Source organism: Elaeis guineensis, chromosome 12, assembly GCF_000442705.2.
Source record: "Elaeis guineensis isolate ETL-2024a chromosome 12, EG11, whole genome shotgun sequence".
In the NCBI taxonomy this organism is placed as follows: Eukaryota; Viridiplantae; Streptophyta; class Magnoliopsida; order Arecales; family Arecaceae; genus Elaeis; species Elaeis guineensis.
The window spans coordinates 13,172,410-13,187,147 of NC_026004.2; the positions used below are offsets into that span (position 1 = coordinate 13,172,410).

The 14,738-nt window shown below is 51.3% G+C and overlaps 2 protein-coding genes across 2 annotated transcripts; both read left to right on the forward strand.

The window, feature by feature from the left end:
- Window positions 1-9,143: 9,143 nt before the first annotated feature.
- Window positions 9,144-9,962, forward strand: LOC105055118 (basic blue protein). The gene is made up of 2 exons (XM_010936840.4): window positions 9,144-9,392; window positions 9,489-9,962. Exons 1-2 carry the CDS (start codon window positions 9,215-9,217, stop codon window positions 9,839-9,841), a joined length of 531 nt encoding a protein of 176 aa, XP_010935142.4. The 5' UTR covers window positions 9,144-9,214; the 3' UTR covers window positions 9,842-9,962.
- Window positions 9,963-11,210: 1,248 nt separating this feature from the next.
- LOC109506454 (basic blue protein) lies at window positions 11,211-12,248 on the forward strand. Its single transcript, XM_029267784.2, has 2 exons — window positions 11,211-11,452; window positions 11,603-12,248. Exons 1-2 carry the CDS (start codon window positions 11,272-11,274, stop codon window positions 11,986-11,988), a joined length of 567 nt encoding a protein of 188 aa, XP_029123617.1. The 5' UTR covers window positions 11,211-11,271; the 3' UTR covers window positions 11,989-12,248.
- The last annotated feature ends 2,490 nt before the right edge of the window (window positions 12,249-14,738 follow it).

Sequence of the window (14,738 nt, forward strand, 5' to 3'; positions counted from 1 at the left end):
TGCAGCCCGACACCGAATGTGCGTCGGGCTACGAGCCGGTCGTCGCACTATCGGCTCCGACGGTGCCACCCGAGGTGCCTGTCGAGGAAGGGTTGGTCGACGGGGCAGTCGAAGGAGCGTCGGCTCCCCCACCCACAAAAGAGGTTCAGACCGAAGCGCACGAGCCTGAAGGACCTGCAGTGGCTGCCACTGCGGCCTCGGGAGGGACCCAATCGAGCTCGAGCTTCCCATCTCTCTCTGACTTTCGGGCCTGGGTGACTGGATGAGGGAAGGCTCCGATGGCATCGGGTGACGACATAAGGTCGGCCAGCCGAGCCACGTCGTCCGACGTCCAGTTTTTCGAAGGAGCGTCGGCCCTGGCCAACCATAACTTGGTCAGGAGATTGTGTCAGGCAACCATTCTCCCGGCCGATCGAGAGATTATGAAGAGTCGGACGGTGTCCGACATGCTTTCTTCTTTCTTCCCGACTGTGATCCAAATGAGCTCCTCTTCTTCACTCTTCATTTTCATTATTATTTTCTATCAGCTCGGTCTTCTGACAATCGGCCTGTTATCTGCAGCTGATCTACAACATGTCCAAGCTGGAGGTCGGGTATCGGAGGTTCGGCGATGTTCTTGCGGCCTGGAAGAAGAAGGCAGAGATCGCCGAGGCCGAGAAGACGATCATGGTCGAGCAGCTGAAGCAGTCGATCGACCATGAGGCTCGGCTCGAGGAGGAGATCTCCCGCCTCACCGATGCCCTGGCAACCTCGGAGGTCGAACTTCAGTCGGCCCGCGAGGAAGCCAGACGTAAGGGTCGTACCGCTCACCAACTGCGGTGCGAGCGGGATAGTTGCGTCGTCGAGCTCGAGGTCGAGCACAAGCAACTCCGGGTAAGCCTGGAGAATCTCGCCAAGGCTGAAGAGAACCTGTCCATCGCCCAAGCCGACGCAGACATAGCGAAGGCGGAGGCGGAGTCGGTGAGAGAGGCTCTAGGTCAGGTGGTGGAGGACTTCCGCAACTCTGATGAATATCACGAGGAGCTCCTGGAGAGTGGCTACGCCTCGTACCGAGTGGGGTACGAGGACGCCCGGGAAGCAGTCCGAGGCCTGTATCCAGAGCTCGATCTCAGCAGCGTCGTTCCCCCAGGGTCGGAGGGCCAAGCTGCGAGAGAGGTGGCCGACCCGTCGTCGGGAGATCACACTGCCGCGGAGGAAGCCATCCCGGAGCAGGTCACCAAAGGTGAGGCGGCTCCGAACCCCGATGCTACTCCGGCCCAAGCGGCCACACCAATCGCCCCCGAACTTCTCTCAGTTGAAGAAGCTGACTCCGACGAGTAGTCGGAGCATCTTTTGTTTTTGTTTTTGTTCTTACTTAGTGTACTTGTAGTCGAACTTCGGCATAATTTTGTAAATTCGGTTCATACTTGAATGAAATTGAAAACTTTTTAATTTTTTTTTTTTTCTTTATGCATCCTGAAATGTGTCTTGGAATGTATGTTTCGCTGAGACGCCCCTGAGCGTATAAGTCGTAGGCCCGACGTACCTCGTTAGGACGTTTGATAAAATCCCCGAGTAGTTAGTCGAGATAGTCGGTAGCGCGTGCCACGATAAAGGCAGAGCGAGCTTCTATTTTAGATCGGTGTCCCGACTGTCGTACGACCCGACAGTCGAGAGTTTAAGTCGAGCACCTGTTGCCTGGACCTGAGTCGGGCGTGTATGCCGAGTCGGGTGTTGACCGACCTTCGGGCATAGCTCTTTGACCCGATCGTCCCGTAGAGTCCGATAGTCGAACAGTGTCCGATACGTTTGGTGATGACAAATCGATCATCCGTTGCCCAGATCCTTGTCGGGCATATGCGTCGCGACGTGTGATAAATGGTGGTAAGCCGAATATCCTTCGACCGGCCATGACCTGATCGGTATGTTGCGAATGCGACGTTAGTCACGTTGGCGTTTTGCCTTTTTTGATCGGAGCCATGTCGGCAAGTTAGCCAGTCGCCTTGCTCAAGAGTCGACTGTGGAAGGAGCGTGGCTTCAACTTAGGGGGGTTTCATCACCATCGTCGGCCTTCCACCAATGTAGTTATATCGATCGTCGTAAGAGTCCGACGCATCGTCGACGATCGGGCCACAGATTTCCAATAGAATGTTGGGCCCAAGTCGGAGCATCGGAGCTCGTACTACTAGCGAGCGCCGACGCATAATTAAAGAGCCGAGATTCTAGACTCTGAAGTTTTGAAGCTAAGTTTGTATTCCGAACAAGGGCACACAGAGTTCACTGGGAGTACAGTCTCAGGTTGTCGGCATTCCAAGTTCGGAGAATGGCCATTCCTTCTAGAGTCTCCAGTCGATAGGCTCCCGGCCTGTAGGTGTCCACTATCTTGTAGGGTCCTTCCCAGTTCGGGGATAATTTTTCTTGGTCCAAAGGCTTCGAAACTTCTACCTTCTTCAAGATCAGGTCTCCAGATCTGAAAAACCTCAGCTTGACTTTAGCATTGTAGTATCGGGCCACTCTTTGTCGGTAGGAAGCCATGCGGAGTTGAGCTTCGTGTCAGAGTTTGGGTAAGAGGTCCAAGTCGGCTCTTCGACACTCGAAGTTGTCCGGCTCGCAGTACTGCTCAACTCTAGTCGATGGTAGCCCGATCTCGAGTGGGATCATCACCTCCGTCCCATAGGCCAGGCTGAAAGGAGATTCTCCGATCGAGACACGGGGTGTCATTCGGTATGCCCACAGGACGGAATTCAATTCCTCAACCCAGAGGCCTTTGGCTTCATTCAGTCGGATCTTCAGTCCATGCAAAATGGTTTGGTTGGTTACTTCGATCTCATCGTTGGACTGCGAATATCCGACCGAGGTCAGCCTATGCGCGATATGAAATCTCGCACAGAACTTTTGAAAGTCTCGGTTGTCAAATTATCGTTCATTATCGGTGATAATGATGTGCGGTAGTCCGAACCTGAAGATGATGGACTTTTGGACGAAGTCTTCCATCTTCCGCTAGGTGATCTGCGCCAGAGGTTCGGCTTCCACCCACCTAGTGAAGTAGTCGATTGCGATGACTAAGAACTTTCTTTGGCCAGACGTCGGAGGGAAAGGACCAAGTATGTCGATTCCCCACTGGGCGAAGGGCCACGGGGCGACTATGGGAGTGATCTAGTTGGTGGGGCGGTGTTGTATGTTAGCATACCTCTGACACGGCTCATACCTCTGAACCAACTCAGCCGCATCCTTTTTCATGGTGGGCCAGTAGTAACCCTGCCGTAGGACCTTGTAGGCCAACGATTTGCCCCCTAGTAATTTTCGCAGATCCCTTCGTACACCTCTCTGAGCGCGTAGTCCGCGTCAGTCGATCCCAGGCACCTCAGCAAGGGAAGGGAGAATGACCTTTTGTAAAGTCGACCATCCATCATTACATATTGGGAGGCCGCCCACCGGAGTCGCTGGCTTCCTTGGGGTCTTCAGGACTGGTTCCGTCGGTCAGATACCGAACGATCAAATCCATCCAGCTTGGCTCGATCGCCAATTGCAGCACCTCTTCGGCCCTGTCGATGCTCGGTTGCTCGAGTCTCTCCACAAGTATCCGACCTAAAGTGTCGTAGGCTGATGTCGCAAGCCTGGAGAGTGCGTCGGCCCGAGCGTTCTCCGAACTGAGAATGTGGGAGATCTCAAAATACTTGAGGTGTGCCACGAGATCTCTCACCTTCTGAAAATATTTTGCCATGATCGGATCCCGCACCTCGAATTTGTCTTTGACTTGTCCCACGATCAGCTGAGAGTCGGAGAAGACTCTGAGGCTGTCGATCCCAAGCTCCTTTACCACACTCAAGCCAGCGAGGAGCGCTTCATACTCGGCTTGATTATTGGAGGCTTTGAAGTCGAATCGGATGGCGTACTCTGTGACCACTCCCTCCAAGTTGGTGAGCAAGAACCCGGCCCCGCTCCCACGAGCATTAGAGGCTCCGTCGATGTGCAACACCCAGGTAGCCCCGAGGTCACATTCAGAGGTTGCAGTCTCTTTGGAGTGCTCGGCTTCTGATTCTTGGTCGGTTGTCGGGCACTCTGCAATAAAGTCGGCCAAAACCTGGACTTTCAAGACAGGTCGTGGTCGGTACTGAATGTCGAACTCACTCAGCTTCATCACCCATTTCGCCAGTCGTCCTGATGTGTCGGGGCGACGCAAGATCGCCCCCAGGGGCTGGTCGGTGAGGACCACGATAGCGTACGCTTGAAAATACGGACGGAGTCATTGTGCTGACATGATCAAGGCGAATATCATTTTTTCTACCTTGAAATACCGAGCTTCAGCTTCGTGGAGCACTTTACTGGTGTAGTATATGGGCTGGTGAATTCGGCTCTAGTTCTCCCAGACGAGCATCGAGCTAACCGCCTCTAGGGAGGTTGCGAAGTAGAGGTACAATGTTTCTCCGACTTCTAGCTTTACAAGCAGTGGCGGGGAGGCCAGATATCTCTTCAGATCCTCGAAGGCCTGTCGACACTCGTCCGGCCAAGTGAAGTCCTTCGCCTGCCTCAGAGTTTTGAAGAACGGGAGGCATCTCTCAGCCGACTGGGAGATGAATCGACTGAGCGCGATGATCCTTCCGTTAAGCTACTGTACCTCCTTTTTGGTGTCTGGATGCCGCATGTCGATGATCGTCTTTATCTTCTCAAGGTTGGCCTCAATTCCTCGTTGAGAAATGAAGAATCCGAGGAACTTCCCCGAAGTCACCCCGAAGGCGCACTTAGTTAGATTCAGCCTCATCTGGTATTGTCGCAGAGTACGAAAAGTTTTTTCAAGATCTTGAACATGATCTGAGGTCTGCGCACTCTTCACCAGCATGTCATCCATGTACACCTCCATGTTGCGCCCGATTTGATCTTTGAAGATCTTATTGACGAGTCGCTGGTAGGTGGCTCCGATATTTTTCAGTCCGAAGGGCATTACTCTGTAACAGTAAAGGCCCTTAGCGGTCACAAAGGCCGTATGCTCCTCGTCTTCGGGTGCCATCCGGATCTGATTGTATCCGGCAAAGGCATCCATGAAGCTGAGCAGTCGATGGCCAGACGTCGCGTCTACCAGTTGATCGATTTTCGAAAGTGGAAAGCTGTCCTTCAGGCAGGCACGATTCAGGTCGGTATAGTCGATACAGATCCTCCACCCCCCATTGGCTTTTTTCACCATGATAACATTGGCGAGCCAGTCAGGGTACGTGGTTTCTCTGATTAAGCCCGCCTCGAGTAGCTTGTCCACCTCCTCGTCGATGGCCTTCTGTCTTTTGAAAGTGAAAGACCTCTTCTTCTATTTCACCGGCCTCACTCCAGGGTCGATGTTGAGTCGGTGAGTCATCATCTCCGGGGGGATGCCGGACATATCTGTGGCCGACCAAGCGAATATGTCGGCATTGGCCTTCAACAGCTCTATTAGCTGCCATTGCTCAGGGTCGGGTAATTGGGATCCGACCCAGACCACTCGTTCAGGATTCTCCGCTATTGGAACAGAAACCAGCCGTTCGGTCGGTTCGCCCCGTTCTTCCTCTCTCCGTTGGTCCAACTTGTCGACCGTCAGGGAGCCCTTCAATTCGTTGCTTTGAGCAGAGATTTGGAAGCATCGTCGAGCGAGCTGTTGATCCCCGTGCATCTCTCCGACTCTATTTTTGGTCGGGAACCGAACCAACAGGTGGTACATCGAGACTATCGCTCTGAGGGCGTTTAGTTCGGGCCTTCCAAGTATGGCGTTGTAGGCTGAAGGTACCTGGACGACCACAAGGGTTAGGTAGACTATGCTTTATCGTGGTTCGGTTTCAGTTGTCACGAGAAGAGTAATTTCTCCTTCCACCATGACAGCATCTCCAGCAAAACCTACTAGGGGTGTAGAGACTCTCTTGAGCCGGTCAGCCGACAGTCGCATTTGGGAGAAGGTCGAGTAGAACAAAATATTAGTCGAACTTCCATTATCAACAAGGATCCTTCTTACATCATAATTTGCTATTGTTGTCGAGACAACAACAGCATCGTCATGGAAAGTTTGGATTCCCCGAGCATCTTTATCTGTAAAAATAATTACATCATCTTGGTGCAACTTCTTCACCGACTCTCCTCCAGCAGTCGTCCCCCGGTCCAATTGTCTGGAGATCATGTTGATGACCTCGACCGTGGGCTGGTCGTTCGCTGCCTTTTCAGTCGATTGGGGTCATCGGTCGGGGACAGGTTGAGTCGGCGGGCTCCTTCGAAATTTTTTGAGATACCCTCGACGTATGAGGGCCTCGATTTCATCTTTGAGTTGGATGCACTGTTCGGTGTTGTGGTCGTGGCCCCGATGAAATCGACAGTATTTTCGCCGGTCGAAGCCCTTTGCCTTCAAAGGTGGGGGCCATCACAGATATTCTTCTCCTTCGATCTCCATCAAAATCTGCGCACGAGGAGCAGTGAGAGGAGTATAGAAGTCATACCTGCGATGCATCGGCCTCGGACTCCATCGTCGGGGCGATCTCGGGCTCCGTCGTCGGGGCGATCTCGGGCTCTATCGTCGGGGCGAGGCTTGTTTGTCGGTCGGGGGCCCGCTAAGCTCGGCAAGAGCCCGATCTTTCCTTCACTTCTCTTTCGGGCCCTTGGTCTCGGTCAGGTGTCGGTCGGAGGCTCCTTCGTTTGCGCGCATGTATTTATACGCGCGCTCCAGTAGTTCGGCATATATCCGGAAGAGGGTCTTGTCCAAGGAGTATGTAAATCGAGACCCCCTCAGCCCCCTCTTCATGGCTGAGATAGCCATGTCTTCGTTGAGGTCCCGAACCTCAAGCGTGGCCACGTTGAATCGCGTCACGAAGTGTCGGAGTGTCTCATTTTCTCCCTGCTTGAGGGAGAAAAGGCTGTCCGAGGTTCATGGTGGCTTCCGGCTGATGCTAAAATGGGCCACGAAAGAGTGCTCAAGCTGTCCGAAGGAGTGAATATTTTCTGAGCGAAGGTCGGAGTACCAGGCCCTGGCAGCTTTGCGAAGTGTGGCGGGGAAGCCGATGCAGAGAAGGGCATCGATTGCCCCTTGGATCGTCATGAGAGCCTTGTAGCTCTCTAGATGGTCAACTGGGTCGGTGGAGCCTTCGTAAGGCTCCACATGGGGCATCTTGAACCGACTAGGAATCGGCTCGTCGAGGATGAGTCGGGAGAGAGGTTGGGCGGTCTGGAAGTCAACGTCGTTCGAAGACTTCTGTCCGTCTACCTGGAGCTGGGCGAGCTGACGGTCGATCTCTTCGAACCTACGTTCGTAGTCGTCGATCTGTCGGTGTTGGGAGACCCCAGGGGTCGAGTCTCCCGATGAATCCGAGAGAGAGGCGGACGGTGTCCGCGGCCACTTCTCCTTCCTCGCTCACTCCAGCTGGAAAGGAAAGGGATGTCGGGACCGATGGGTGTCACGCCGTGACCACCTCTCCCCCTCTCGGTGGGAATGCTGAGACGGCTGCTCCTGAGGAGGAGATGGAGACCGACACGGGCGTCGACGGCTGCTCCTGGACGGCATCGGGTGTGCCGCCGGTTGCTCCGTCGGCAAGTGCGGCAACCGGGTTGGTTGTTGCTGAAGGCTCTTGACTGCATCCGTTAGCACAGTCATCTGCCGCACGATCACCGCGATCTGCGCCTCCGTGGTCACCACAGGACGTGGAGAGCTAGGTTCTGTCATGGAGGGCGGAGGAGAGGCCTCTCCCCGACGGGAAGAGTGCCTCGCTGATCCGGTGGCTCTTGATCGCTGAGCCCTGGTTCTTGTCATCTCGAAAGGATTTTTCAAGCTCTGTGGAAGTCGTGATCCTGCCCCTACCTGGCGCGCCAAAATCTGTTGCGGCCAATCCCCTCGTCGCCTGGTCATCGAAAAATAAGCGCCTGCAAAAGAAGTCCACACTGACCGGAGATGCCTCCGACGGTCAAGTCAGAGAGGAGACTAGACAATAGTAGAAAAGAATCAGGGGGGTCTGCGGGGGAGAGCCAGAGAGAGAGATAAAGAGAGAGAGCTCAGGAGCTTAGAAAGAACCCCCTAACATTGTTGTCTTCCCCGTTTTATAGTAGGGCGCGGCGTGGTCCTGTCATTAATGGCGCAGACAATTGGAGAGTTGTCAAATCGTCGGAGGTTGTCAGAATCGCCACGGGTTGTTAAGTCACCGTGGGCTGTCAAATCACTGGGGTTGACCCATGTCCATGGCAGGACGATGTCCCCAGGGCGGCCACGCCGCATGTCCTTGTCAGGACAGCAGTCCATAACAGTCGTACGGTGTTTGGGGGAGCCGACCGACCATACGTCGGTATTCGGCTGCAGAATGTCGGGTGAAGATCCGGAAACACCGTCGACCGATCTGGCGTGTTGCGGGAGTCGGACATCGGCTGCCATCCTCGTCCGACGATGAGTCGGTAATCTGAGCTCCGCCGCTCGGCTAGTCAGGAACAGAATGGATCTGCCCGATCGGGACCCTTTTAATCGGATAATATCGGCAGCTATTATCGGCAGTCGTCGGTCGGTGCGGTTGGTAGAGTCAGACATCGGTCGGACAGATTCGAGAATGAGCTAGTGTAAAAAGAACCGATGGGTATATCCCAACAAATAGAAAAAGCAGTGGTCGACCCAACGAAACATCCAACGTCAAACTGTGATTTTCTACCAAAGAAACAGCAGTGTGATTGGAACCATTGGTCCACCGGCATATTTAAATCATTTAACGCCCAGCCACCGCCTACTGGATATAGTTTGGACTTTGGAATCAGCTTGGATCCCCTACGGTGCCTGCCCAGCATCGTAAATTGCAGTGCATCCGCGGATAGCTGCCATCACAAGATGAACGGTCATCAAATAATATACGCTGTGTGTATCACACGGTCCGTCCTCATGTGAAAATTATTCGATGGCCGTTCATCCTATGATGGCGGCCATTGACGGACGCACGGTATCCTGCAGTGCCGCACGCGCACCGTAGGGGATCCCTTGTGGAAAAAGGCCGTGGAAGAGACCCGCGCAACGATGCGGTCGGACCAAGACAACCGTGCGTTGCACGTCCCAACAGTTCACCAAAATTCCTTCAAAAAAAAACAAGGTTCCCATAAAAAAAGGGAACACGTCCATCAGGGCATGCCAGTAGACCTGGACATTTCAAGACCATCAAACGAACCACTTTAACTTTATAAAGCAAACACATTATACTCGCAAGCCTGCATCAATATACCCTCCTCTTCCAACAAACTCTCCTCTCCCCCACCATCAAAAGCCATGGACTCTAATCTCACCTTATGCCACACCCTCTCTGCCATCTTCCTCCTTTGTCTCCTAGCCCAGCGCCATGTCCAAGCCACCGAATACATGGTGGGCGATGACCTCGGGTGGGATACGGGCAATAACTACCTCCTCTGGTCCCAGAAATACAAATTCTCAGTAGGCGATGTCCTCGGTTAGATATAATTGTCTACACATGAACTCCTTTATGTTTCTATGAAAAATTCTTTAGCTTGTGGGCTTTATAACACTGGTTTTGTTTGTGATGCAGTTTTTAAGTATGAAGAGGGGCAGCATGATGTGTGTCAGGTGAGGGAGGAGACGTATAGATCATGCGATCCTACTTCGGGCATCACAAAGATCTATAACAGTGGAAATGATCAAGTGAACCTGACAGAGGGAGGGAAGTATTGGTTTATCTGCAACATCACCGGCCATTGCCAGGGTGGGATGAAGTTTGGCATTAGCGTCGCAAGTGCAAGCCCGAACGGAGGCGGCGGCGGCGGCTTGGCACCACCACCTGAGGAGCAGGGCGGTGGAGCAGCCGGGGAAGCGGTGGGGAGGGGGAGGGTAGGGTGGGTGCTTGGCTTGGCTATTGGTGGGTTGTGTTTGTTGAGTTATTGATGAAATGATGACTGTTGGTAGAGTTAGCTGTCGCAATTATGGACCAAGTCACAAGTGGTTGGCTCTACATACCTTTCTGTGTTTAAAGAGAGATAATGTTATAATTGATCGATTCTATTCATTGTTTTTTTCTCTCTTCCTCCATCTGGGCCATTGGATTGGAGGGTTTAATGAATGCTGGTGGACTAGGTCACAATTGGTTGATTCCATTTCCTCTGAAAAATGACATGATTGATTGCTTCTCTATTCACTCTTTTCTTCATTTGACGGCTGGGCTGTTTGTGCCTTGTGCTGGTGGATTTATTCTTTCCTCTTACAATTTTTGGTTGGCTATGAGTATGACTAGGGGACAAGGAGCACTTGGATTGTTTTGATTTTTAGTACAACACATCCATGGCGCTTGTTATGACTAAAGAATACCAGCAAAGTTCGAATTGGATCATTAAAGCGTGCAACACACAGGTGAAGTTTGACAAAAGTAACTGGCCCAAGCTCGCACAGCAGGCAGATCTTGGATACATATAAGGCCCAAAATAAGTCATGTTCACAGTTTCGCAGTCATTGTTGGGCTTCAGTTTTAAGTAAAAATTCAAATCCAAATTCAAACTCAGAGAAATTTTTAGTAATTTTAATATATATATATATATATATATATATATATATATATATATATATATATATATATATATAGATATAGATACTGGGCGAGGTTTAAGAGTGATCCTCGCATGAATTAGCTCAATCCATGCTCACCAGGCCTGGCCTGGTCTGAAGATTAGCTTTCCAAAATTTTCCATAGCCTTGGACCTGAGAACTCGGTGCCAGCAATGTGTAATTCGACAGTAAAATCCCACAGCTTTAGGTCCCTAGATCCAAGAGCACTTCAAGAATGGATGGATGCAACTATTCTTCGGACAGTGGTCGACACTCGACACTAGCCTAAGCCTAAACTTTCTATATGGCTAGCTTAGAAACAACGTTTTAGAGGATTAAAGCAATCAGAATTTCAGGCTTTGGAATATGGACCTGGTCAAAGAAGAGAGGGATGCCAACTAACTAGGCTACAAATGATTAGCCTGGACGCATTCAAAATTATAGTGCTATGAATGATGATAAAAACCAATTTATTCCTGATAGAAATTCTAGCCTATGATATGCTAGAATGAGTTTTGACGCGCGTCTAGCATTGTGATCGTACAATAAACACAAAAAATCTTTATATATATTGCCAAGTTGTATAAGCCAGGATCAGTATAAATAACAATTGGAAATTGCTCCTTGTAGACTTTAGGCCTTGATGCTGACACATGAGAAAACTAAATATATTAAAACAAGTACAACTATGCATATACAAAAGCCTGCATCACCCTGTAATTAGATTGGAATTAGACTAATCTCCATACATTCCTCCATTCCATCCACAACTAGCCATGACATCCCATCCCATCTCATATTACACCCTCTTTGCTACCTCCCTGCTGGTTTTCTCAGCCATTTACTACCATGTGGAAGCCACGGTGTACACGGTCGGCGGCGAGGAAGGATGGACTTATGGCCAGAACTACCTTACCTGGTCCCAGTCAATCAACTTCACCGTCGGCGATGTTCTATGTGAGACCACCCCCACCCTTCTTCCCTTTCTCTCTCTCTATCATCTATGTATACGATACAAACCTTTTTAGTTCATTCATTCTAGTCTCAAATCTCTCTAAAAACTTGCACCAATTGCTTGGTTATAACATGGGTAAAGCTTGCATCCAGATTTCAGCTATGTTAAGGGGCAGCACAACGTGTATCAGGTGGTGGAGGAGGCGTATCAGTCCTGCGACTGGAGGAATGGCGTCATAAAGATCTACAACAGCGGTAACGATCGCGTGAGCCTCACGAACGCGACGAGCTATTATTTCTTGTGCAATATCAAGGGGCACTGCAGAGGCGGCATGAAATTTGGCATCAACGTTACGGATGCGAGCACGAGCCCAGATGGGGGCAGCAACGGAGGAGTCTCGCCGCCGCCACCGCCGCCGCCGCCTCTGCTGCTGCCGCCGCCGCCGCCGGCTGGGAGCAATGATGCGGCCGGAGGAGGGAACGGGTGGTGGAGGAGTTGGTGGTGCCCTGTGGTGTTTTGTCTTGTGGTTTCTTTTTAATTTCTGGCGAGGGGATGACATGGTCTCAATTGGTTTCATTACCTCATCATGCATTTTCTTGTCCATTTGACTTGAGCCATTATGCTTGGTTAATTAGCTTCTCTTTAATGTAGTTTTTCGCTGGCCATGACTTGGCACGCTATGGTTTGGATGGTTAGGTTATCCATGAGTGGTGTGGAAGTTTCTAAGTTCTTGTTAGATGTGTCCACTCTCTAAAAATATAAAAATTAATTTTAATTTATTTATGCTTGCTCGTTGCAGAGATAAGCCAGCACGACATTATTACAATTTTCAAATATTTTATATAAATAAATAAATACACACACGCACACATATATACATATACACATACATACAAAGAGGGTGTAAAGATAAAACTTTATACTTCCCATCAAATTTAATATTAGTGACTGGAAAACAGAAATCTAAATTTTAGATATAGTTTAGAAGGCCTAAAATACCTACTTATAGAAAATATGTAGGCTATATCCTTTTTTTTTTTTTTTTGGGAGATAGGAGGTAGCACTAGGCTATCCCCTGCTTTGTTAGAAGCTTAAAAGTAAAAACAGAAAGAAGCAGTTATAGTTAGATAAACGATAAGAGTTATGATCACAAAACGGGAACAAAAAGTTAAGATTATGATCTCTTCAGCAGGATCTGTAGCTGGTGCTAAAAATCTCCATGATAAGTTTCTGATTTGGAAGAGCAGAGCACACTCCAACAATGAAAGGATGACAGAATCTTCTGAACTACTGCATAGACATTGCACTTCCTATTTAGAAACAACTGAGTAATTAGCTCCCTCCACAATATATGGCTTCTGTAAGTTGGTCGCCTGCTTTCTTCCCCATTCTACTAAAATTCTTCCTCCTCCACTGGATCCAAACCTAAGATGATGGCCGCCCTCTTAATCTTAATTGAAGTTTGGGAGTAGTCCACATGCTTTTCGTAAAGCAGCGCCTAAAAAATATATGGCCAATTGATTCCGTTCCTGCACGAAAGTTGCAACCCGAGCTCATATTCCACCCCCTCCTCCCGAGAACCTTCCCGTATGTAAACGGTTTGGGACGACATGGCATATAAGTCCGGGATTTCCAAGATATAGACTTTTTTTTTTTTTAAATGGATGTTTCAAGTATCCATTGAACTCCAGTTTCCTGCTGCTCTAATGGAGCCATCAAAGTTTAACGTGATACAAAGCCTCTGAAGATTGGATGCAAGAGCAACAGCAAATACCAAAAATGAAGTCAACTTCTCCAGGAATTTGATATGTGCTTAAACAAGCGTGGTTGATTGGAGCAATAGATGCTCAAGGAAAGCATGGGCGTGTTCCCAGTTTAATTAAGAATACATTAGCATCACATCTTATCCCAGGAATAGCTTCCGCTGGAACTGCACAAAGGCTTATTAAACCCTTTGGAAATGAGAATTGAAACGCATGGTTGGTGTTGGGGAATACCCACCGACCGACCAATGGCCGGAGGGACCGACCGACCGACGGACGGTTGGAGGGACCGACCGACTGACGGCCGGACCGACCTTTCGACCGACCGACTGACGGTCGGAGAGACCGACCAACCGACTGACGGACGTCATCACCGGCCAATTAGCGGCCCATCACCGACTGGTGATATGTCGGGCGTACCTTTCCCGACCAACTGAACCCGGAGGTCTGATGGCCGACTCACGTAAGACTCGCCGACCAATGGAGGGCTCCGACGCCACTCAGCTGGCCACCGACCTAGGGTCGGTCGACTCCTCCGATCGCCGTACAGCCGCCAGAGCTTGTCAGTCCTGACAGCCGCATGCGGCACGGCCATCTAGGGACATTGTCCCGCCGAGGACATTGTCAACCCTAGTGATTTAACAGCCCCACGGCGACATGACACTTTCACGGCGACTCTGACAGTCTACAGTGAGTTGACAATTCCTCACTTGTCTGCGCCATTAATGACGGTGCCATACCGTGCTCCACTATATAAATCGGGGAAGGCAACAGTGCAAGGGATCCGCTCCCCCCACGTCTCGACTCCAAAAACACAGGCTCGCACCTCTCTCCCTCTCTCCCTTGATTGAGCTCCCTGTCCTCATTTCACTGTTGCCCAGTCACCTCTCTGACTTGACCGTCGGAGGATCTCCGCCGGAGCCGCCTCCGGTCAGTGTGGACTTCTCATTTTTGCAGGTGTCCGTTCTCCGACGATCAGACGACGAGGTGATTGGCCGCAACAGATTGGCGCGCCAGGTAGGGGGCGGGACGATGACGAGGACAAGAGCCCAACGATCGAGGATCATCGGGTCGGCGAGGCGCTCTTCCCGTCGGGAAGAGGCCTCCCCGCCACCGTCGGCGGCGGAGCCTAGCTCTCCACGCCCCGCAGTGACCACGGAGGCGCAGATCGCGGCCATCGTACGGCAGATGACCGTACTGACGGACGCAGTCAAGAGCCTCCAGCAACAGCCGGCGGCCCGTCCGATGCCTTCCAAGAGCAGCCGCCGACGACCGCGTCGGTCCCCGTCGCCTCCGCGCGAGCGCCCTCAACAGCGATCCCACGGAGAGGAGGAGGGACGGCCATGGCGCGATGACCGACGGTCCCACCAGCCCTCTCCTTCTCTGCTGGAACGGGCGAGGAAGGAGAAGCGGCCGCGAACGCCGTCCGCCTCCCCTTCGGAATCTTCTGGAGACTCCACTCCTGGGGTCTCCCAGCACCGACGGGCGGACGACTACGAGCGCCGATTCGAGGAGATCGACCGCC